Below are 23075 nucleotides of genomic sequence, written 5' to 3'. Positions count from 1 at the left end.
ATAAAAAAAAAAATTCCTGACATGTATGCGAATCTTTGCTTTTCTAAGCTGTTGTTTTAACCAATACTCAAACTTTAAAATCTCCACCATTTAGTTGCCGTGGGATCGTCCTCCTTTTGTGTGTTTTCAGGCTGTGTCGAGGTGCTGTCACAGCATTTAAATGAGCATTTTGCTTCAGCGAGAATGAAGAGTTTTTGTCAGCCTCCACTCATCATGGATGATTAGAGAAAAATGTCTACCCATCTTGACTGGAGATCGCCACAGCTCCAGATAACATGCTCGGTGATTGAAGGTCGCAATATTTTGAATTCTAATGGGCCTGCAAGATGAATTGCCTGAAATAGACTGTAGAATCTTCCTGCTTCCTCCCCATGCCCCCCTTGCCTGTCCGCTGTGAAAAGAACCACTGGGAATGGCAAGGCCCGATGATCATAGAATTATTGGATGGTGATTCTAAACCCTTCAAAAGGGAGTTGCTATGGAGATCTCGTTCCAAACTGTGAAATGATTCACCTTTGAAAGGCTGGAGGGCCTGAAAGCTGAACACATCATTGTTCAGGTGGCGGTTGGTTAGGAAATTGCTGGTGTCTGTGCAATCAGCGGCACTATAGTAGTTAGGGATCTAAAAAGGTTTGTTCTCTGAATGATGTGGGACAACAGTGGTCTGCATATGACAGTTCCTTTCAATCAAGGCACTCTCACGCTCAGCGGTTTAACAAAATGAATGAAATGACAGAGGTTAAGCTAATGATAAGTGAATTAATACCGTTGTTTCTGTCTGTAGTCAGTTCGGGAGAACAGACTACCCACAACATTCAGTTTTCAGCTGCACACGGATCAGACATGTCTGAACGACTTTTCCCTACACATATATACTTTTTCACTCTGTGATATGAAACCTGGTGGAAAGATGCACTTTTAAAACTCAGTTTACCATTAGATTTTTCAGCTGTCAGTAGATTACATAGGAACTGGAGGCACTCTGTGAGGTACAGATATTCATACTATTGAGGACTATGATCTATTTTTAGCTGGAATCATGTAGAAAACATGAGTATATCTCTGAAGGGCTACAACCCACTATTTTCAGAAATCAAACTGCTTTTTAGCAGCCAGTGTATTTGCCGTAACTGATATTGGCTGAGAAACAAGGCAGAATCTTCCACAAACTCTGTTACTGAAGCCATGTGCTACAGATATGGCTGTCAGTTTCATGCATCTTAAAAAGAATGTCAAGAAGATATCTCCTGAATGAACATAAATACCCGTATGTGTATTGCCTGTGTTTTTATGTCGGGAAGACATCCATAATGTGCTTTTCCTGACAGACTCATAAAATAGCTTTTACTGCTCTAAATACCAGGAGAATTGCGGCACTGAGTTTGCATGAACATTTTAAGAGCAGCATGAGGAATGCAAGTTCTTCAGATGTGCTCTTACCTATCTTGCATGTGAAAACATGCGCAGGAAGTTAGAAGTCAATGAATACTGTAATTTGACTGAATTATGTTGACCACATATCCTCCCAGGTAGCAACATCAGAGGAAGCAGCTCAATCAGTATTGATCTTGACTTGACTCAGATGACTTTCTCGTCTGTGTACCTGGCAGATAAGTATTGTTGTTGTGTTAAACTTGGTATTTGTGAATTTTGTTGATGTGAAGTTTTGAAGAAAAAAAAAAGGTTTCTTCTGTTATTTTGGGTTTTTTTTTTGGTTTTGTCTTCTTAAATACTTTTCATTTATAAATATCACTTTGAGTTCTATCTTCTGCAGTGCTGCTGTAATTTTACAGAGTTTAGCCTGATCCCTAATCAAGCCATTGAACACTGCACAACCTCTAGAGACTAATCCTTTTGTTCTGTCAATAAAGGAGCACCTGTTAATGGTCTTTTCATAATGTACACCATTTAAAAAGAAGCAATAAAACTGAACTGCGAGACAAACCTGACTCCTGAAAGTTGGCCTTTCCAACCTCTTCTTTCTTTTTTTGTGTGTTTTTACTGTCTTGCATGTGGTTTTGTGTGGCGCCACAGTTTCATAAGGGCTGTCTTCACTGAGCCCTGCCCCGACCCATTTTTTTAAAGGCTAATTGTGGAGATTGCCCCATCAGATTTCCCTCCTTTCTTTCACTTTGTGCATTTGTTGCCAGGCTCTAAGCCTTGAATGGGAAGGCAGTAGAGTAGATGCAAATGTTAAATTAGGCGAGATTAATTAAAGCAAATTATTTTGGAATATGCGGTAGTCAGCAGAGAGTGGCAGTTGATGACTAAATAGTGAGTGATCAGCTGCTCTCCTTCCTCGAAAGCTTGTTTGAATTTACTTTTTTATTAACATATATAACAATAGTTTAAACATTGTTAATTACTTAAGACATTAAAAAAATGGGCTTACTTTAGGCATATAGGAACATACATGCATTTTAATGCTTTAATTAAAACCTACACCAGCCAAGACTGGATGTATCTTTGTAAACTTCTATGCTCTAATTAATATGTGCAAAATTAAGGAACAGTTTCCCTCTGCTACACAGTGCAAAACTGTACATCATGATTGTTTATAATGTATGTATATTCTTGCAGCTAACAAAATGATTACATTGCATTATATTTTCTGAGTTCATGCAGACACAATAGCAAATTTTCATTCAATCAGTGCTGAACAGGGAGATGGTAAATTGGAGCAGCAAAACAATAATTCCACTGATTAGCCCCTTTCTGTGTGGCGTAAGTGAACTGTTTATACTGTGGAGTACCTCTGCAAGAGGAGAGGAACCAAAACAGCCTGATTAGGCAAAGAGTAATTGAATAAGTTCATTTCACCATGAGGACAATGCACAGGATGACAGCTTGCACAAAAGTCTACAGCTTCTGTTGACTTGCATGGCTAATAAGATGTTGCTTTTTTTTTTGGTTGTCTATCATTTTCTTGTAGAGCTTGATTGCAAAAGTTTGCTTTTATGGAAAACCAAGGATTTATGGCTCCTTAACACAGTGAAAGATATAATATTCTGCGTGTACAGAGGTTTTGGTAAAAGTCAGCATAAAATGTGAAAAAGCTCATTGCTGGTATCAGAGGAACTGGTTCTTATTTGTCAAGTTTATAAAGCAGCATTGTGAGGCTGTACTCTGACATAATGTTGCTCTAAGCTAACAATCATAACAGTTGTAATGCTAGTTTGAATGCTTTACAGGTATGATGTTTACAGTGTAGCCGTCTAGTTGTAACAATGTAAACTGTGGGGCAGGAGAGAAGCTCAATTGCCAACTTTCATTTGCTCTCCAAAAAGGTCATTGGAGCATGCAACCTAGCATAAAACCTTCCAATACAAATACTTAATATGCATATAACTTAATTTTCCTCATCATGTTTTACTACGTTTTTCTTTTTTAATTTAAAATGCAAGAACAAGGCAGATGGAACCATGGGAAATCAGAATATTTCATCAAAAATAAAATCAGTGTAGAACATTTACTTTAAAAAAACAAACTACTGAGCACCATTTTAGCTACTTTTCTATTATTACCTACTCGGATCCACTCGGCACAGTTCGCCAGAGTTTTCAGGTTTTCCATTAGGTAATAGTACCTGGTATCACATACTTTCTGGTACCTGCTCGACCGGGATCCCAAGTGATCCAAGCAGGTGTTAAAATGTGACATGGTCAGACTGCGTGCCACCGATTGGCTAGTCAGTAGCGTCACTCGATGACTCATGAGAGCGTCTCATTCACAAAAATCAAAACCAACATTTTTGAAACTGGGCAACAAGAGAAATGGCTACAAATAATAAAACCGTGGTCCCTGAGTCTGACAAAAGAGCAGCACCAGATATATTCTCGACCACTGTTAAAGCGTTCATGTCGCATATTAATTACATTAATATCCGAGTCGATCCGTGGCGAGTCGGTCCAAGTAGGTACTAATGAAAAAGGGGGTTTTCAAGATGACGTTTGGCCCTATTACCTATTCTGACTTATAACATAAAAAGTGGCCGCGCAAGAGTTTTAACTCTTAATTGTTTATTAAATATTAGAAAAAAAATATTTAGACTGTTGGTGCCACTCCGTGCCCTTCCTCTGGACACACCCATGCGTAGGTGGCAATAAGATATAATGCGTCTGTTTACTTGGTGTACTTAACAAAGACATCAATTTGTTTTAATTTTAAAGTTCAAACTAAACAAACTTCTCTTTAGGAGCCTCTCAAGTGATCTACATGCGTCACATATGGTGATGTTTCATTGTACAGATAGACCTGAAACTCAGGTATGCTGTTGCTCATCATAGCTATGAATCATCCATATTTCCCATATATGTGACTGTTAGAACTTGTTGAGATTTTATCTCAAAGGGCCCTTCCTGTCGACAGTTCTCCACACATTCAGGTGTCAAAATATGAATATTGATTGTTGATAAAGTTTGGTAAATATACACATTCCAAACATCACTCACCTGACAGCCACTTCCTTGTTGAATGATATGGGATTCCTATTATGCTTCAGTGAAACCTCACGAGTTGCTGTTGTTGACTGATATATGACAATGTATGCAGCTACAGTGGGGCAAAAAAGTATTTAGTCAGCCACCGATTGTGCAAGTTCCCCCACCTAAAATGATGACAGAGGTCAGTAATTTGCACCAGAGGTACACTTCAACTGCGAGAGACAGAATGTGAAAAAAAAATCCATGAATTCACATGGTAGGATTTGTAAAGAATTTATTCGTAAATCAGGGTGGAAAATAAGTATTTGGTCAATAACAAAAATACAACTCAAGACTTTGTAACATAACCTTTGTTGGCAATAACAGAGGTCAAACGTTTACTATAGGTCTTTACCAGGTTTGCACACACAGTAGCTGGTATTTTGGCCCATTCCTCCATGCAGATCTTCTCGAGAGCAGTGATGTTTTGGGGCTGTCGCCGAGCAACACGGACTTTCAACTCCCGCCACAGATTTTCTATGGGGTTGAGGTCTGGAGACTGGCTAGGCCACTCCAGGACTTTCAAATGCTTCTTACGGAGCCACTCCTTTGTTGCCCGGGCGGTGTGTTTTGGATCATTGTCATGTTGGAAGACCCAGCCTCGTTTCATCTTCAAAGTTCTCACTGATGGAAGGAGGTTTTGGCTCAAAATCTCACGATACATGGCCCCATTCATTCTGTCCTTAACACGGATCAGTCGTCCTGTCCCCTTGGCAGAAAAACAGCCCCATAGCATGATGTTTCCACCCCCATGCTTCACAGTAGGTATGGTGTTCTTGGGATGCAACTCAGTATTCTTCTTCCTCCAAACACGACGAGTTGAGTTTATACCAAAAAGTTCTACTTTGGTTTCATCTGACCACATGACATTCTCCCAATCCTCTGCTGTATCATCCATGTGCTCTCTGGCAAACTTCAGACGGGCCTGGACATGCACTGGCTTCAGCAGCGGAACACGTCTGGCACTGCGGGATTTGATTCCCTGCCGTTGTAGTGTGTTACTGATGGTGACCTTTGTTACTTTGGTCCCAGCTCTCTGCAGGTCATTCACCAGGTCCCCCCGTGTGGTTCTGGGATCTTTGCTCACCGTTCTCATGATCATTTTGACCCCACGGGATGAGATCTTGCGTGGAGCCCCAGATCGAGGGAGATTATCAGTGGTCTTGTATGTCTTCCATTTTCTGATGATTGCTCCCACAGTTGATTTTTTCACACCAAGCTGCTTGCCTATTGTAGATTCACTCTTCCCAGTCTGGTGCAGGTCTACAATACTTTTCCTGGTGTCCTTCGAAAGCTCTTTGGTCTTGGCCATGGCGGAGTTTGGAGTCTGACTGTTTGAGGCTGTGGACAGGTGTCTTTTATACAGATGATGAGTTCAAACAGGTGCCATTCATACAGGTAACGAGTGGGGGACAGAAAAGCTTCTTACAGAAGACGTTACAGGTCTGTGAGAGCCAGAGATTTTCCTTGTTTGAGGTGACCAAATACTTATTTTCCACCCTGATTTACGAATAAATTCTTTACAAATCCTACCATGTGGATTCATGGATTTTTTTTTTCATTCTGTCTCTCACAGTTGAAGTGTACCTCTGGTGCAAATTACTGACCTCTGTCATCATTTTAAGTGGGGGAACTTGCACAATCGGTGGCTGACTAAATACTTTTTTGCCCCACTGTATATTTCAAATCTAACTATACAATGTTTACAAAAATGTCTCATAAAGACGCTCTATCCGTTTGGGTACAATTATTCAAGTAGCCTACAATTTTGAAGCACTTTTCATGTAGGACTGGCTGTAAAAATACTGAACATATTCATATTATGTAATAACTGATAATTGATTTATTGTTGAATAAAGCAAATATGCATGGCTTGGAGTGAAAAGGAAAACAAAAGAAAGGTGTTTGTGCATGCTGTGGATATTTGACATGGTTTCCATTGTTTGTGTGTAAGAGGACAGCTATAAAGAATTCCAGTAATTAACAGTGAATGGTTGTTAAGGCCTCACACACAGGCCTAGAGAGTGGAGCCTTTGTGACTTCCTGACAATCGCCAGTTGAAAAAAAAAAATTTGCTTACTTGTTTCAAATTGTCAAGTTATTTTGTTGTTGTTTTTTATAGTGTGCTGTTTTTTGCCTGCAAGAGTAAAATTCTACTTTAAACATTCATGATAATCTAGCAAGAGCCATATAGAAATATGATATGTAATACTTTTATGTATACATGGACATTTTTTTGGGGGGGGGGGGGGTTGTAGAATTGTGACCATTTGATGTCTTACTTTAGAACACAACACTTTTAGTTACCGGTAAGTAAAATATTAACTTCAGAAGTTTTGTTTGGAACTGAGTCAGTTTTCATGCTGCAGTGTTCCCAGTGCTGTAGAATGATTAATACACCAGTGAGGTGCTCTTTCTCCCCCCCCCCCCCAAACGCGCCATGTTGTCAAACAAGCTCTGCACAAACTGTACTTTGTAAATTGAAGAAAATATTTGCAAGACATGTGGGAGAATTGTCCACTACAGTTGCCAGTGTTAATGTTAAAGGCTTGTCACTCTCATGTGCCAGATGTACAACCCACCCACCACCACCCCACCAGCCCCACCCCCACCCGCCACCACCCCCCCTTCCAAACCCTGAGCACTGCTGAAGAATCAGAAGGAGTCCTAAGAGCCGCTGGTGGCTAAATGGTCTGCTTCACAGTCTCATTACCTAATCACCAGCATAGCCACAGCTAAGATGCAAATGATTGGAAAACGGCTGTCCTCTTTCATATAAGAACGCTGACATTTTCTCCTAAATCATGCTTAGTTTTCTGCGTTTTTTGTTGGTTTTTATGTTTTTTTTTCACTAAATGGCTAATAGTTTTAAAACGGAGAAGTAGGAAATGCAAGGCCAGATGCTCTCCGCTTCATGCAGAATGACAGACAGGCCTGTTTTAGTTGCACTTAAAGCCAATTTTAGTGGAACTTGGCTTGACACTGTGAGCTGGTTTCTAACTGTTCTGACACACTGAAAATAAAGATTAAATATATTCCTGAATATTGCATTTCTATGACTGACATTGTGCTTTTTTATGTGGATGCCTTTTTTTCATATTCTCTGCAAAAAATAATGCTTTTCCTGGGCTGAATCTAATCACTGTTTCACATTTGATTTCCAAAAAGTCAATGTCATTGATTCTGTTACCCCAATTTGTTGTTTGGATTATACGTGTTCATCTAAAGCAGTGCTGTTGTTATTTCTAAGAAGAAGAAAAAAACCTTTATCCTGATGCTCTCCCTATGTGTTTGTATCTTATCCCTGCAGGTGCTTTTGATGATGAGGATATCATCCATGTGGAGGGGACAGTGGACCCAGTGAGGGACATGGAGATCATCCACGAGGAGCTGAGGCTGAAGGATGAGGAGATGATCAGCCCTATTATTGACAAGCTAGAGAAGACAGCCATTAGAGGCAGTGACAAGAAACTCAAACCAGAATATGTGAGTCAATGTCCCAGCAGGCCCTTTGCTCCCCCTCACAGCAAGGCACAAATAATAACCCACCCACACATGGCCAAGGAAAAAAAAAGTATGTTTTTTTAATCTCCCTCCAATAGGTCTCACCCCTCCCCCTGGCCCATTTTTCCCTTTCTGAGATTGAAAGTGATCAGGGGTCAGGGGTTTTCTGCTGTAGAAATCATTAATAGAGAGTTACTTATTCAGCTACTGACCCTGGGTCACAGCACTGGGCTAATGAAAGTGTTTCCACACAGCTCTTTTCATCTAAAGTAATACTCAAATCATGGCACAGCTCTGTCTCATGCTTATACACCTACAGCAGCTCGGGAAATTGTGTGAGGCCATATAGTGGGTGACACATATGCCTATACCTTGCTATCAATACAGTAAATGTTTAGAATATGCTTTGACAGAAGATTCTCAGTTCTCGGTGGTGCAGGGCAAAATGCAAGGCAAGATGAGAAAAGAATCCACATCTTGGATGCTAGATCAAAATATATATGGATGCTCGCACACACTCAGGTGGTTATATTGTTCCGGTAATGAGGCTGAGCAGCTAACTTTAGCAATGATTTGGTTGCAAATGTCACATGATGCCCTTCCATCATTGGAGCAGGTTAGGATGGGCCAGCAAGCAAGGGGGATCTGGCCTTTCACTTGGAGCAGCATGCCCAATTTCAGGCCCCAACACACCAAGGCTCTGACCACTCATTACACTAACAAGAGGGGCTATTTCACCTGCTGCAGAGGCCCCCGTGACTGGTTGGTTTCCCTCAGACGAAACCCCCCCACCCACCCACCCCCTTACAGCCAGCAGCACTTCCCCACACCCCTGTAGCCCCGCAGACAGGAGCCATTCAGGCTAGGCAGGTGGCCGCTTACGCACATAATTGCTAACAATTTTAGGCAATGAATAAAAATGATCTACATTACTTGTCAAAGGTTGTGCACGCGTCGGCAAGTGAGAATCTATAGAAGACCTCTTTAGATGGCAAAGAATGGTGCTTATCAAAGGCTGCACTAAGCTTTTAGATGGGAGGGATTGTGTGATTGTCTCACAGGCTGAGCCTAGCGTGTGACATGCTCAGCTGTGTGTAGGCACACGTACGCACGTCTAATTCAACATCTATATGCAGAACATCGAGACTAAGTCTAAAAATGTACAGTTTAGTAGAAACAATGGTGCTCGTTCTTTCTTTTGCAGTGCCACGAAATAATGTGAAATAAAAAGGATATTGTGTGCAGCCTTTTAAAAGGTGATTGCTTGAAAGACCTTTGAAATGGGATTTAATTTCCTTTGTCGCACTCATTTGTCTATATACTCTAAAGGTCTGCGTGTGGTGTGAAAATTCATGAATAAAAGCATATTTTATCCTGTTCCTAACAGATTTGAAGAATTCGTTTAATGGGATTGAAATGTGAGAGTGTCTTATTGTACTATTTAAGTCTGTGGTGATTATCACAGTGGTAAATATGACATAATTCAGGATGATGCACCCTGTTTCTTGTTAAAACATGGCCTAAAAATTCAAAAATCAGGGGAGGGTTTTTTGCACGAAAAGCAGCAGTGTATTTTAAATAAAATCAAGCATCTCAAAGCCCACAAGTTGCTGTGTTAGAAAACTGAAAATATTCTTAATTTGAAAAAAAGAAGAAGGTCAGCATTGAGTTCATGTGAATTTGCTTCTGTTTGCACTCATCAAGTGTTGGATTGAAAGGGCAAAGTGTTGTCTTGCAGAAAAATGCAGACCTTTGCCCTGTTACATAGAAACACAGTGCCAGCATAGTGTATTACTCTGAAAGAAAACTACTGTGCAAAGCAGCATATAATTATGCAGTATAAGATAACACCAAAAGGACAACACTGAATAATTGTAGTTTGTGACACAAATCAGCCTAACTTCCTGCTGAAACCGGATGTCGGCACAAGACAAAATCCTTAAAGACAAGACTGACATTATCAGATTAAAGGATTTGAGTTGTGACGAAGTATGCAGTTTTATCGAAACTGTTAAAAAAAACACTGCTACACAGATGATGTTATACTATTTAGGAAAACTAAAGACATATATGGAAATTACTGTAAGGTTCAAATTCCTAAAAGTTCTAATATTTTGTTGTGCTAAATTTATGTGCACGCACCACTACAAGGCTCAAATTTATGCATTGTTAAAAAATGTAAACATGTTTTCTGGTGCTGTGTTTACAAGAACAATGTTTCATTGCTTTTGTCCAAGTGAATCCTCAAATCCCCTCTCCCTGCAAAACAATAATAAGAAACCGGCCCACCAGCGGCGCTTCATGGTGGCAAGCGTATGTGTTTGACCCCTGTGGGACCTATATGCCTTTTATTAACACCTGCCTGTTAGAGGAGCTCTGCACGGCGGCTGCGAGCTGATGAGGGAAACCTGGAGCGGGTTCAGCCTGTGTCACTGGCCGTTTGCTGTTTCCATTTCACAGATGATTAATCTCTCTGTGAAGACTTGGGCCGGCGCGGGCGGAGTGTATGCAGCTCTTCCTGCGCTCTCTCCCGCTGGCTGCACTCTGGCTGCCTGACTAAAAGGCCTTTAGAATTCCTGTGGAGAGAGATGTGCAGAGAGTGAATGCAGCTGGCTGGGGGTCAGTGTGTGGAGCTTTTTCTGCCATTGTGTAATTGAGGCTCTGGCAGGATTTTTTCCTCAGTTCTTTCAAAAGGGAGTATGATTGTGAAGTGCTGCAAGGGTTTGGGGAGGGAAAAGGAGGTAGGGGGAGTGTTGCAGGGGGTGGGGGAGTTTTTATATGAAGGGGGAGGTCAAGTTGACAGGAACAAAAAGAATGTGTTCCGCTAATTTCTGTGGGGCTGGATCAACAATAATAGGCTCAATTTCTTTATTACAAATTTTATAACTACCTCCCTCCCATTTTCCCACCCTTTTCCGCTTCCAGATCCTGTCAAGACCCAGTCTTGCCTGTGGTCTCAACCCACAAGTACCTCAGTAATGAATGTGGCATACATAGCTGGAAATGCTCAATATTTTCTCCAGAAGAAACACTGAATAATTAGCTCTGTACCTCACTAGTCCTTATTCAGTAGGACTACATTCTGCAAAGTGCCTGAGGAGGGACCAATAATTTACACCTTACTAACCAACTTCCAATTAGTTCCCCGCTCTTTCCAATTTCGTCTCCTCTCTCTATCCTTTTCATTAAACAGTCCCGATGGAATATTGATGTATAAAGCTGAGACTCTGAGAGAGACACCCCAGAAGGCATTTTGTCATGATTTAAAGGAGGGAAGGGGGTCTTGTGCATGCCATCCCTGTCAAAGATAGGCCACTCCTGCTTGAATGCGAGCAAAGGCCATTGTTCATTTTGGCATCAGGATGCCATGCATTTAGGAAATAATTAGCCCATACCCTGCTGGGTTTATATTCTTTTTCATCTCCTTTAATGGCTCCTTGTTCATTCTATTTTAACCCCATACAGGACATTATGTGCAAAATCAAGAGCTGGGTAGTGGATGAAAAGAAACACATCCGCTACTATCACGACTGGAACGACAAGGAGGTAAGCCTTTGATGTTGCTGTCACATTTATTGGCGCGATTTATCATGCTAATCTTTTCATCTGACCTAAAAGTACAACTGCTGTTTCCTCTTCTTTTGTTTTTTGTGTTTTGTTTTTCAAGCAACATGTTTTTTGTGCAAATCGCAAGTTAATATTATGCACAGTTATATTTTGACATTGCTTTTGTACAAGCTAATGACATCTGGCCATGCTGATCTTGATTTAGAGGCTTCCTAGTTGCGCCCCACAGAGCCTATACACCAGACTCTAATTTGATTTGGCTTCGCTTGTCTCTGTGTTGTCCTCAAAGGCTACTTTGGAAAGTTGTGGATTCTCAGTACTTGCCTTGTCTGTCTTTTTCTACAGATCGAAGTGCTGAACAAATACTTGTTTTTGACATCCAAACCAATGATCTACCTCGTTAATCTCTCTGAGAAAGACTACATAAGAAGAAAGAACAAATGGTGAGTACTTCGAAGAAGGGCGGGAGCAGATTCATCGCTCTCACTAATCATCGCTAAAGAGCTTTCCTTCTACTTACGTAAGGAATAGCGTTCATTTTTACTTAGTTTAATCTAAACGTGTGCGCATTTGCCGTTGTGTGAGACTTACTGTGGTCTCCTGCTGACAACAACAGTCATATCTCTGTGAGAGAATCTGCCTGGAGGTGGCACTAAGTAAGCTCTAACACAACACCCAGCCCCAGACTCTGCACTTCATTAAGCCCATACGAGCATATGGTCTCCATTTCCAGCAAAATTTCTCATTTCCATATGATATCAAAGAGAGCGAAGGCTTTAAATGACAAAACAAAACAAGCGTATGTACATTTTGAAGCCAAACAGCTGATTAAAATCATCTGGGCCAGTAAATCATAGGGGCAAGACTCCTTAAAGATTATCTGAAATTGTTTTTGCAAATATTTGGTTTTGTCTTCACATGTTGTTGCTCTTGCTTTACAAGCATCTCTTCACAGCCATGAAATTCCCACAGTTCAGAACGACAGCCGAGGCTTCCTAGATGTGTTTAACTGACTGTATTCCATAATAATGCGCATGTACGGGGAATTGCATGACTCATGCTTTCAGGTACAACACTGGTCACGATGTCAAAGGGCTAAAGATGACCTTGAAGGCACTGATATAAACTTCCAGCTCTGTGATCCTTACAAGCACTTTTTTGTAGTAATGTTGTCATGTGGCCTCAGTGAGAGCTGATCCAGAAGGCTGGTGTTTGACATCCAATATGTCTGAAAGGGCTACTTTTCCCACACTGCAGCCATTTTGTCAATAATACCAACTTGTGGATTGTTATCACACTTTTCCAATTGCCCTCCAGGCTGGTGGTGTCACTTCTTAGAAAATTTGTTTTTGGCGCTTTACTTGGCAGCATTGTATTACAAGTGAAGTTGTTTACCTATGACTGTTTGTTAAAATGTTCCTGACACGAAAGTATGACTGTCAGACGGAGGGAGGAGGAAGAGAACTCATAAATCAAATGATTCATGGCAAGTGGAACATCCGTCATCAGTAGGAATAGAGGTTCCCCCCTCCCCCCTTTTTTTTCTCATGTTGTGTGTGTGCGTGCATGTTTCTAACTGTGTGAAATGCAATAAATCGCGGAGTGTTTTAAACAGTAGTGCTCAGATGTCCCGAGGGCTCCGCGATGAACAATGCCGACATCAAAGTGTTGATGTTTGACAAGTGATGAGTCACTTCCCTTGTCCAGAGAGGAGCTCACACCTGTATGGAGATGATTACAGGTAGATCTAGCTGTCCCTAATTGTACAATAAATGCTGCTCTCAGCCCTAATGGCAGCAAGTCTGCTGCAGAGACGCCAGACTGCCATTTGGCTGTCGCCATGCTCCCGTGTTTTTCCACCAGCACAGTTGAGATGATGATACGGTTAAGGACTATTCAAAGCAAACAGCAAGACAAATTGCAATCCCAGGTTTAATGTGTTCAGGGAAAGAAGGCGAATCGTAGAATGAGGCAAATAAGCCAATTTTATCTGTGTCTCTCAGGACACCCATTCAGGCCTTTTCACAGGTTCACTTCCCTGCTTCTTTTTATTTTTTTAAGCTCTTTTATATTTAAGGTGTTTTGCTGAGATGCTGCCAAGCAAGATTGAGGTTCATGCTATTTAATCTCAGTTACACGATCCTGATATTTTTAATGTATGCATTATAATTTAGTTTTTTTTTTTATTATTCTAGCCATTTAATAGCATTTTCTCAAAATAGTTATGGCAATTGCATCATCGTTTGCAATAGTTTTATTTAGTATTGTAAGTCTCCAAAAACATTCTGTTGTTAACCGGGATCATCCTGTTTGGAGTATGGGAACCACATACCAAGCTGGCCTTGTTTAGACAAGAATACAGAGTATTAGCTTTAGAAAGCCATCATTAATGGAGGGATCAGACAAGGAGCAAGGCCTCCTTTCATCCCCAGGTTCTCTGCTGGAGACAGTACATCATTTACTGTTGAGAGGAGCACATGGCTCCAATCCTATACAGTGTATGTGTATGAGAATGCGTACATGTGCATGTTTGAAGTCTGTTTCAGAGGCGACTCCATGCTCATTTGGATGCTGGTGTAATTGCGGTGTGGAGATCAAAGGCGCGCTGGCCGAGTGATGTTCCAGAGGAGACTTTACCACACAGCCCTCTCCTCTGTGCAGAGGGGGCCGCCTGCTGCTCACCGCTCCCCTCTCCCCTCTAGCCATGCACTGCCCCCTGCACATCCCCGCTCGTAAAAAATGATTAAGGCTGCATTTGTCATGTGTTTATGACTGAGAGGCATTGCGTGATAGGGAATGGCATCTACAAGAGTCTATCAAGAGGCTTTCTCCTCTTTCCCCGGCGTCAGTGAGCTGCCTGGAAGACTATTCAACAGAGCGCAGTGTGTGTGTGTGCGTGTGTGTGTCTGTGAGAGCGCTGTTGATAATGTGGTGGCTGCAGTCTGCCCAATGCTGGCATCTTTACTCGTCATCTAAGACGTTGTGTATTTTACAAGCACGTGGCCTCGCCAATTTTAGGACTCTTTCTTTCTTTTAATAGATTTGATATCAGATATTTATTTAATCTTCTTCTTAATCTTCGAAGAGTATTCATATTTTGTAATGACAGAAGACACAATTAGAGGACACTTCAGCTATACTGTGATGTTTTTTCCTCCCTTGTCATTTCTTTTTCTGCCTTTTTCTTCTCCTTCTTTTGGACAATGTGCATTAAAGTAAATTGGTGCCTCTTAAGTAGATGAGTTGACCTTTAAGGAAACCGGCAAGCGTGACCTGTCTGTGAGTGCCTCTGCCGTGTGGGCTCTCCTGGTGAGTGTAAGAACTGCAGGGTACCACTGCTTGCAGCTTTTATTAACTCTGTGCGTGTGTGCGTGTGTCTGCGTGCGTGTGTTTGCATGTGTGAGCATGTATGTTAGTCAGGGTCTGTTTGTCTGCCTGTATACAAGTGGGCATAGGTCTGAGGATGTGTACTTTTCTCTTTAATCTCCAAATACTTTTTTGTTGTTGTACTCTTCCAAACGTATTCGTACTTTATCTCTCTTAAGCATTGTTTGCCTCCAGTGCGTGTTACGTTTGGTACCTCTCTCATTATTCTTTATGCCGGGAAGCGCCAACTTTAACATGCCACAGCTGCTCTTTCTGTCGGTCTCTACCTAATTGTGTTTTCCTACCACAAATGCATCCATATCTATAATCTACTTGCTAATGTTTTCTTGTCGTGATGTAATTCAGAAAATCTTCTGCAATCCTGATTCCCCTCGTTAGCCATTTCAGACAACGGTGATGCTTCAGAAGACCTGACCAGTCTGATTTCAGCACAAGGCCTTGTTTAACGCTGGTGTGTTCAAAGATAAGAAAGCAATATATGATTGATATATGCATTTTTTTTCTTTTTTTCTTCTTTTTTTTCTTTTTCTGCTCATTCTGTTGGTTTTTGGTTTTTGCCCTTCTCCCCCGTCCCTCTTCTCAGCTGTTTCTCTTTCCCTCTTTCTTTCTCCCCTTCTTTCCCCCAGTCAAGTCTGTCCCATGTTCAGTAAGTGAAAATAAAATAAACAATAAAAGGTGAATCAAATGGACCATTATGGCAAGGCTGGGATGGTCAATTTGGTAAAGTAAATCCGTTGGGCATCTTTCTTTGCCTTTAGACAACAATTCTGATGGCAAAAGAGCCAAACGGGACAGGCAAAAAAAAAAAAAAAAAGCAATATTTCCAGTATCTCTTATTTCACTAATTCCAAAGTAATAATAAGACCAAAACCAAGAAGACCAATCCTATTAATGTTTTTTATTTTCCAAGAGCAGTAAAAAAATATACATGGCCCACAATGTTGAGATACAATAAATAGAAACAGTGCAAAATTGTGGAAGCTGTCCTTATATAAAATTCTGTTTTCAGAAAATAAAAAATACCCCATGTATATATTTTAAATAGACTAAAAATGAACCCCAAAATACACCAAATTATAGTTATTTGACTAAAAAGTACAGCGCCTTTCTGTGGTGGAAAATTATATTAAAGCTTACATATGGATATGTATTTGTTTCAAGGTGTATCTTTTTTTGAGTAGGAGCAAATTGGTTTTGGGCTGACAGAGCAGGAGGATGAGAAAATACTGAGAGAAAGAGTCGGTGCACCAGTTTAAATCTCAGCACTGGATTTGTTGACAATGAGAAGAATGTAGATTTGTCCCCGGCGTAACCTTTGAGGCAAATGCGGTGTAAACATGAGGTAATATCTCCGAGTAGGTTGAGGAAATCCAGCCACAGAGGTTGTTATTTCCCCAGAGTCTGATACTCCGGTCTGCCTGTAGGAGGAGCTTTCACAATTGAAGTAAAGGAAGCCCCGAGAGGAGCTGCAGCATTGTGCCACTCTGTCTCACAGCAGACAACTCGATGTGGAGAAGGGGGGTATACTATGTCTGCTCAGCTTAAGGGTTGACTTGTATTTTGTTACCTCTGCTTTTTGGTCCTGAAGAATGTCAGTAACAACTTTATCATGCATTATTTTTTCGCTGTCTTATAATTTTGACAAACAAACACTCGTTTCAGGAACCACACCAACATTTAAAGACTGAAAAAAAAGTCAAACCCACAGACAAAGCCAGTCCATGAAAGAAATCACTGCTACCCACTTCAGCTACTCCAAACCATAATTCACACAAACACAAGTGAAACTTTATTGAGTGCAAAACCACTGGCTCCATCCAAGTTTTTTTTAGGAACTACTATCTAGGGAGTTAGAGTTCACTTTTCAAAGCCATGTGGGAGATATACGATTGCATACTCCTGTTTGATTTGTCCACTCTGTCCTTGTTCAGTGTGGGATCCCGAGAAACACTTTCCCATGGTAGGATGCATACCCTACTATCCGCAGTCGGTCCTAATGGATGCTGTCAGCTAGCTTTCAATGAGTGAAAACAACAGGAGAGGAAGTACAGTAAAACTGAAACAGATGTAAAGTCCTGTCGACTCTGTTACCCCAGTTATTGACTGTCCCCTGTCCAGGTAATGAAAGGGCACTGTTGCCGTGTACCACATGACCCCATTGTCTTTGATGTGCTTCGTGATGAATACTTTGTAGTAAAATTGAGACTAAAAGTTTTTCATCTTCTTTCTATATTCTTCAGTTTGGTCTCCAAACCCCGGTATAGATTACTCCCTCATTCCTCAGCCTCAAATCTGATAAATGCTGAGTCAGTCTGCCCCCAATAGTTCATAATCCACTTATTCTGAAGACACACACGGGGGGGATTGTTCTCCTGGCATTTTGCTGACATAGAAATAAATGTCTACGAGTTTCGCATCTGTGCAAACGCTAGATTTTGATAGTTGAGCTTCTTGAGATGAGCTTTGTGTTATCTTTGCGATAAGCTTAAGGCCAGGGACACATGCTGCAGTGAGTGGCCTGTAGCCTCGACAAGTTTAATGAGACAAATAAATGAATTTTACTGTTGCCACATACAGCTCCTGAGCGCTTATTATCAGGATTATTGTTGAAACTGTTATGAATGGACGAGGGGAGAAAAAAAGATGTCGGATTGTAAGCGGTGTTGGGGAGGGGGGGGGCATGATTGGCTGATGTTACATATGTCCTTGATTACCTTCCTTCTGCTTTTATTCTAATAAGTGGCATTCTTTGTACTCCCTAGGACAGCTAGACAGTCTGACACACGATGAGAATAAATATTGCATGTGGTAGACATTAAGCTGTCATCCTGGAAAAAAAGAAGAGATGGAGAAATCCGTGTGGTGTTCTTCAGCGCTACACTTTGCCTGCTCTTGTCACAATTGTCACATCTTGATGACTCCCCCCTCTCTACCCCCAGCCCCCTTATTTTCTCTCGCCCAGTCAACTGCCATGAATGACAGCATGGATACCCCATATAGAGAATTATTTTTGGGTGATGTAGAATGTACTCCTCTGGGTTACTGTTTGAATTTCTCATGTTTGCCTGTTTTTTGTTTGGTTTTTTTTGCACCCCCACCCCACAGAAATATCTTTAATGAGTTATGGCTTTGATATTGTGTCCTTAACGACCATCTTAAAGACAAATCTATGGCGGATGGGGTTGTTAAGGTTTCATCTATCATGTGCAAACGTTTAAAGTCACAATATTTAATGGGTGTAGTTATCAAAGAAAGGAAAGTTGTTTTAAAAAGCTTGTTACCAGCACACCCTCAAGGTTTGTTTGAGATACGATGTGAGATGATGCTCTTAATTAAAGCTGCTCCCATTGTGCGTGCGCCATGTTCTGTTTCCTCCAGCCCATGATTGCTTTGAAGATTGAAAGAAGTTGGTAATATTGCTGATAGTGTGTCTGTGTGTGCGCGCGCGTATGTGTGTGTATGTGTCAGATCTCCTCCCTTTCTTAAAGACGCGATGGGTAATGCCTTTCCATCCGGCTATGGCCACAGGGAGCACAGAGCGTCTGCACTCTTGTCGCTCAGGAGCTCACCACTGGGAGGATGAAAAGCTTCCCACAGAGCCCCCGACTTCCCAGCCTCAAAAGCCACCATGAGCTCATACCTCTCATTTCTCTCTCCCGCCACAGAGGAAGGGAAGAGGAGGGGGTAGTATATGCTGTGTGCCGCAACATCTTGGCCCCCTAGGTTGCTCATCCTTGTAACCTGGGACCAGACAAACAGGGGGGACTCTGGGTTTATTACTTGATGATTCTGTGCCTGGCATCTAAGCCAGTAGCTGTCAGGACATGTGAAGGGAGTAAGTAACACATTCAGCTGAGCTACCCGGACTCAGGTGCTGGGAGCTCACCTGTGGGTGTGTCAGTGATCGAGCTGTGGAGGATGTAGGTAGCGGATTACTCTTCGGGTCTGTCAGCACTCAATCGCATCGGGACTGAGCACTCAAACCGGAGGTGGCCGACCTTATACAGGCTTAACTGGCTCTGCACTCATGATGAAGCCAACCTGTTTGAGTGTATGTCAGACGCAGGCCCAGGTCATTTCTCAGGTAGCTGCCCCTGTACTTTAGATGTTCCTATTGTTTGAGCCATTTAAGCAGATCAAAGCTCTGACAAAGCCCAGGGAAGCCCCCAGGCATTCAGAAAAACAGGAATTATCCCCCTTTAGGATTCTCACACAAAAAGACAAATAGGCAAGCTCCGGAGGGTGGCCCCACCTGGGGAACATCTCTATTCAGAGCCAGTCTGTTGCAAAAGGTCCAATTGTGGGGATTTTTCTTCTTGTAATTGTAGAATATATTGTGTTTTAAATTACATGTACTTTAAATACAATAAGCATTAGATCCAAAGCTTGCAACAAATGGTGTGATGCCTATTATATTTTCTAGACGTAAGATGTAAGGTGTCACATGGTCTTGGTTTCATGTTGACTGTTTTTTACCTTTAAAAAATAATAATAATAATAATGCATACATGTTTGAGTTTTGCCAAAGTTTTTCTGGTTAAAAAAAACTATATTTTTCCATTTGATCTGAGAGCACAAACACAGCTTGTTCCTTGGACTTGTTTGAGCCTTCAAGCCAGTGAATGATTAGCAGAAATAATGTCTCTGTCACCCTTAATCACATTAAAACGTGGTTAACATTTAATTTTTCCCACTTGATATGCAAAAATTTCCACTTGATTTGCAGCAGAAGCCATTGGAATTCCATTATAAAAAGAATAAAAATTTCAGGCATCATTTGTTCAGAGAGGGATATCAAGAGCAGAAAGTGCTGAATCTTTCTATTAACCGAGCAGTGAGAGATGGCACTCAGTTCTGGGACATAATAGAGACTGACAAGACACATGCACTCGCACACGCGCTCTCTCACACATGCACACACACATGCACACACACACGCACACACACACACGCACACACATCTTTCTCACTTGTATTAGTTTAGAGTACGAGGTTGATGAAGAAGACCTACAGGGAAAATATTTTACTTACATCTTATTACTGATTTTAACAAAACTGCATATCTTTTCACTTGCTTATTTTTAATCAGGCAGTAAACCTTCCTCTAAAACAAAAGTCAGGCCTGTTTCTTGTGTTAAATAGGCATTTCACACTGTGAATGGGCCTCCACGAACAAGAACACCCCTTTATTCTTTAGTATGACTGAGAGCCATAAAGACACAAAGAAATCTGCAGCATGTTTTACATAAACATTTTTCCAAATTTACACATCCACATAAAATTTCACACAAGTAATTGGAAGGGACATAAATACAAATTGCAAAGTGGCACGGGTAGACAGTGGTGAAGTTGACAGAATTGGTTTTGGGAGTCATGTTGATGGCACTTCAAAGCTCTTAATTGACAGCGCTTTGTTTCTGGAGTTGTGGGAAGGGGGTGTTTCATGTTCCTGTGGCAAGGTGTTTGTCTGGTCCTGTGTCACTCAGTGCAAGGACCCGGAGACCCCCGTGCTCATTTGCAGCTCACGTTCTCCGTCTCGGCTTCACATTATTAAAATCATCCCTCAGCCTTCTACCAAGAGCCTCTTTGTTACTTGGCTGGCTTGGCTCAGCTCTGTCAAGTCTTCACCAATTACAGTCTCAGGTACAATGGTCTATTCAAAGGATCACAGCCCTTGACTGGTGTGGAGAGAGTGATTTGTGAATCATTATTCAGCCGCCTGTAGAGAACGCAATACCTGAGGAATGCAAATAACGTGCCACCAAATAGACAGCTGTGCTGCTAAAAGTGACAAACTACAGCTGTTATTATCTCAGATTGGATTTTTCCCCTCTTGGAGCGCCCTCCATCTCCTATGTTTTCAGGTTTTCTGCTTTGGCTAAATGTGTTTTATTTTTCTGTCCTTTATTGGCGAGACGTTGGATGCCACCTTATTGTGTGTTATTGTGGTGGCAGTCAAGCGTCAGATCTGCATACATGGTGTGAACAGTAAGGGAAATATTAGGTTATTCCTCTTAATAGATGTCCATCTGAAAAGGCAGACAGATGACCTGGCATATGAGGCATTTCAGATTTACTGCGCCGGCCTGTGGTGTTATTTTAACTTGTTGAGAAAAACATTCAATCAAAGCAAAACTGTGCTCTTCGTTTTGCCCGTTACCTTGTCATATATTGTATATTGATAATCATTAGGTAGGAGCAGCGATAGGGTGCTGCAGGTGATAAAGCGGTGACATTGTTATTGGAATAGATGTGGTATTGAGGTGGTGTGGTTCCTCCCAGTCTTTGATTCTTATGGGCTTTAAACAGGAAACTAGGATTACAGATAATGACAGGGACCCCTTAGAATCAATCCAGCCCAGGAGCCGCCGTGTGAAAATGGATTTGTGTGATGCTGCTCTTTGAGATCCGTCCAATCCCAGCCTCGGAGCTTGTGAGGCTAATCTCATAATTGCTCTAACCCCCTCGTATTGTTCTGACTGAGGGTTACCATTAGCTGTGAGGATATCTTTGTCCTGCAATGTCAGGTGTCCTGCTGGACAAGAACACGTAAAGGAAAAAAAAGATCATGCAGTTAAGAAAGTGCCAAAGATAACAGTAGGTGGTTAGTTGCAGTGCTTTCTCGTTGCTTGAATGTTAATGTTTATCTAACATTCAAAAAAACACTCGGCTGGTGGAAGATTTCTTTTTTCATAGTTTAAAAAAGTATATCGTGAATTTCACTTCCACATTTCAGAGAGAAATGTGTGACTTTTTGCTTGAGCGATTTCAAAATGCACTTATTAAGAACAGTCTTGTTGTCGAACTGATTATTTTAATGTCTATTTAAATCATTTTTAAATCAGCAAAGGTGTCACATTTATTCGAGAAGTGCAAAAAGGGAAGTCACAGCTATTGATTAAGTATAAAAAAAAAATGTGACCACAGTGGCATCATCTGTTTGTTTTTTGAACTCTTTTGAAAAGAAGCCATGAGGTGAACTGCTGACCTTAGCCACTTTTCCACCTAAAAGTGGCTAAACTGTCTTTCTGTGCAATTAATTTAAGAATACCTCAAATTACAACAAGGACAAAACAGCGTGAAATGACATACAAATGTCTTTAAAAGTCTGAATTAGGTTAATGATACAAAACACAACATTTAACACCATAAAGAAGGTGCTGAAAACAAAAAGAATCAGGTAACATATTTAACAATAAAATAAAATGAATGAAAACCCAAACTTCAGCAAAATTTAATATTCTTGACACTTTTTACTGCTTTATGTCTTAAAGTGGAAATGAATGCCCTCCTACTTTTGGCATCATTTTAGGATCACTGAAAATATTAGGACCTGTTTTATACATATATATATATATATATATATATATATATATATATATATATATATATATATATATATATATATATATATATATTTATATATATATTTATATATATATATTTATATATATATTTATATATATTTATATATATATATATTTATATATATTTATATATATATATATTTATATATATATATATATATATATATATATATATTATATATATATATATATATATATATATATATATATATATATATATATATAAATCCAGTTTTTGTATTTTTATTATGTTTCTTTCTCTTTGATAAAGGACGTGTAGTCAAGTCTGATTTTTAGTTGAGAACTTGAACGGAAAGAAAGTCAAACTCTGAAAGGAAATGCCACCTTTAGAGTGCAGTCTCCCACAAACACTCATATTTTCAGCTGCTCTCATGAATATGCATGCATGCAGCGAATAACAAATACATTCATGTTAATCAAGTCCTCCAACGTGTTTTGCGACTGCTGTTTTTATTTTTTTTTAATCAGGTTGGTGAAAATCAAGGAGTGGGTGGACAGTCATGACCCCGGAGCCTTGGTCATCCCCTTTAGTGGCGGCCTAGAGAGCCTGCTGCAGGACAAGAGTGAAGAGGAGAGGCAGAAGTACAGCACAGAGCACAAGACGCAGAGGTTAATTAGCATTCAGTCTCCCCACACTTTATTATCAGCTGTGTCCTCCATGCACTCCTTTAATTGCATGTGCTGATAGAATAATAAATGGCAGAGTAATTACCATTATAAAGCAAAGGATCCCTCTTCTTACTGAACA

General features: G+C 40.7%; 1 protein-coding gene across 5 annotated transcripts in view; it reads left to right on the top strand.

Moving 5' to 3' along the window:
- LOC309690728 (obg-like ATPase 1) overlaps positions 1 to 23075 on the top strand; it is a gene marked incomplete at its 5' end in the record, with an annotated part of 48621 nt that overhangs the window by 19099 nt on the left and 6447 nt on the right. For all 5 annotated transcript variants that reach the window (XM_082508012.1, XM_082508013.1, XM_082508014.1 and 2 more), the window contains 4 exons: positions 7792 to 7967; positions 11451 to 11531; positions 11898 to 11995; positions 22796 to 22936. In XM_082508012.1, the coding sequence (XP_082364138.1) occupies positions 7792 to 7967; positions 11451 to 11531; positions 11898 to 11995; positions 22796 to 22936 (496 nt within the window). The remainder of the gene's footprint in view (positions 1 to 7791; positions 7968 to 11450; positions 11532 to 11897; positions 11996 to 22795; positions 22937 to 23075) is intronic.

This window comes from Aulonocara stuartgranti, assembly GCF_965226115.1.
Source record: "Aulonocara stuartgranti genome assembly, chromosome: 16".
Taxonomy (NCBI): domain Eukaryota; kingdom Metazoa; phylum Chordata; class Actinopteri; order Cichliformes; family Cichlidae; genus Aulonocara; species Aulonocara stuartgranti.
Note: the sequence above shows the minus strand (reverse complement) of the source record. Positions and strands in the feature narration are given on the sequence as shown.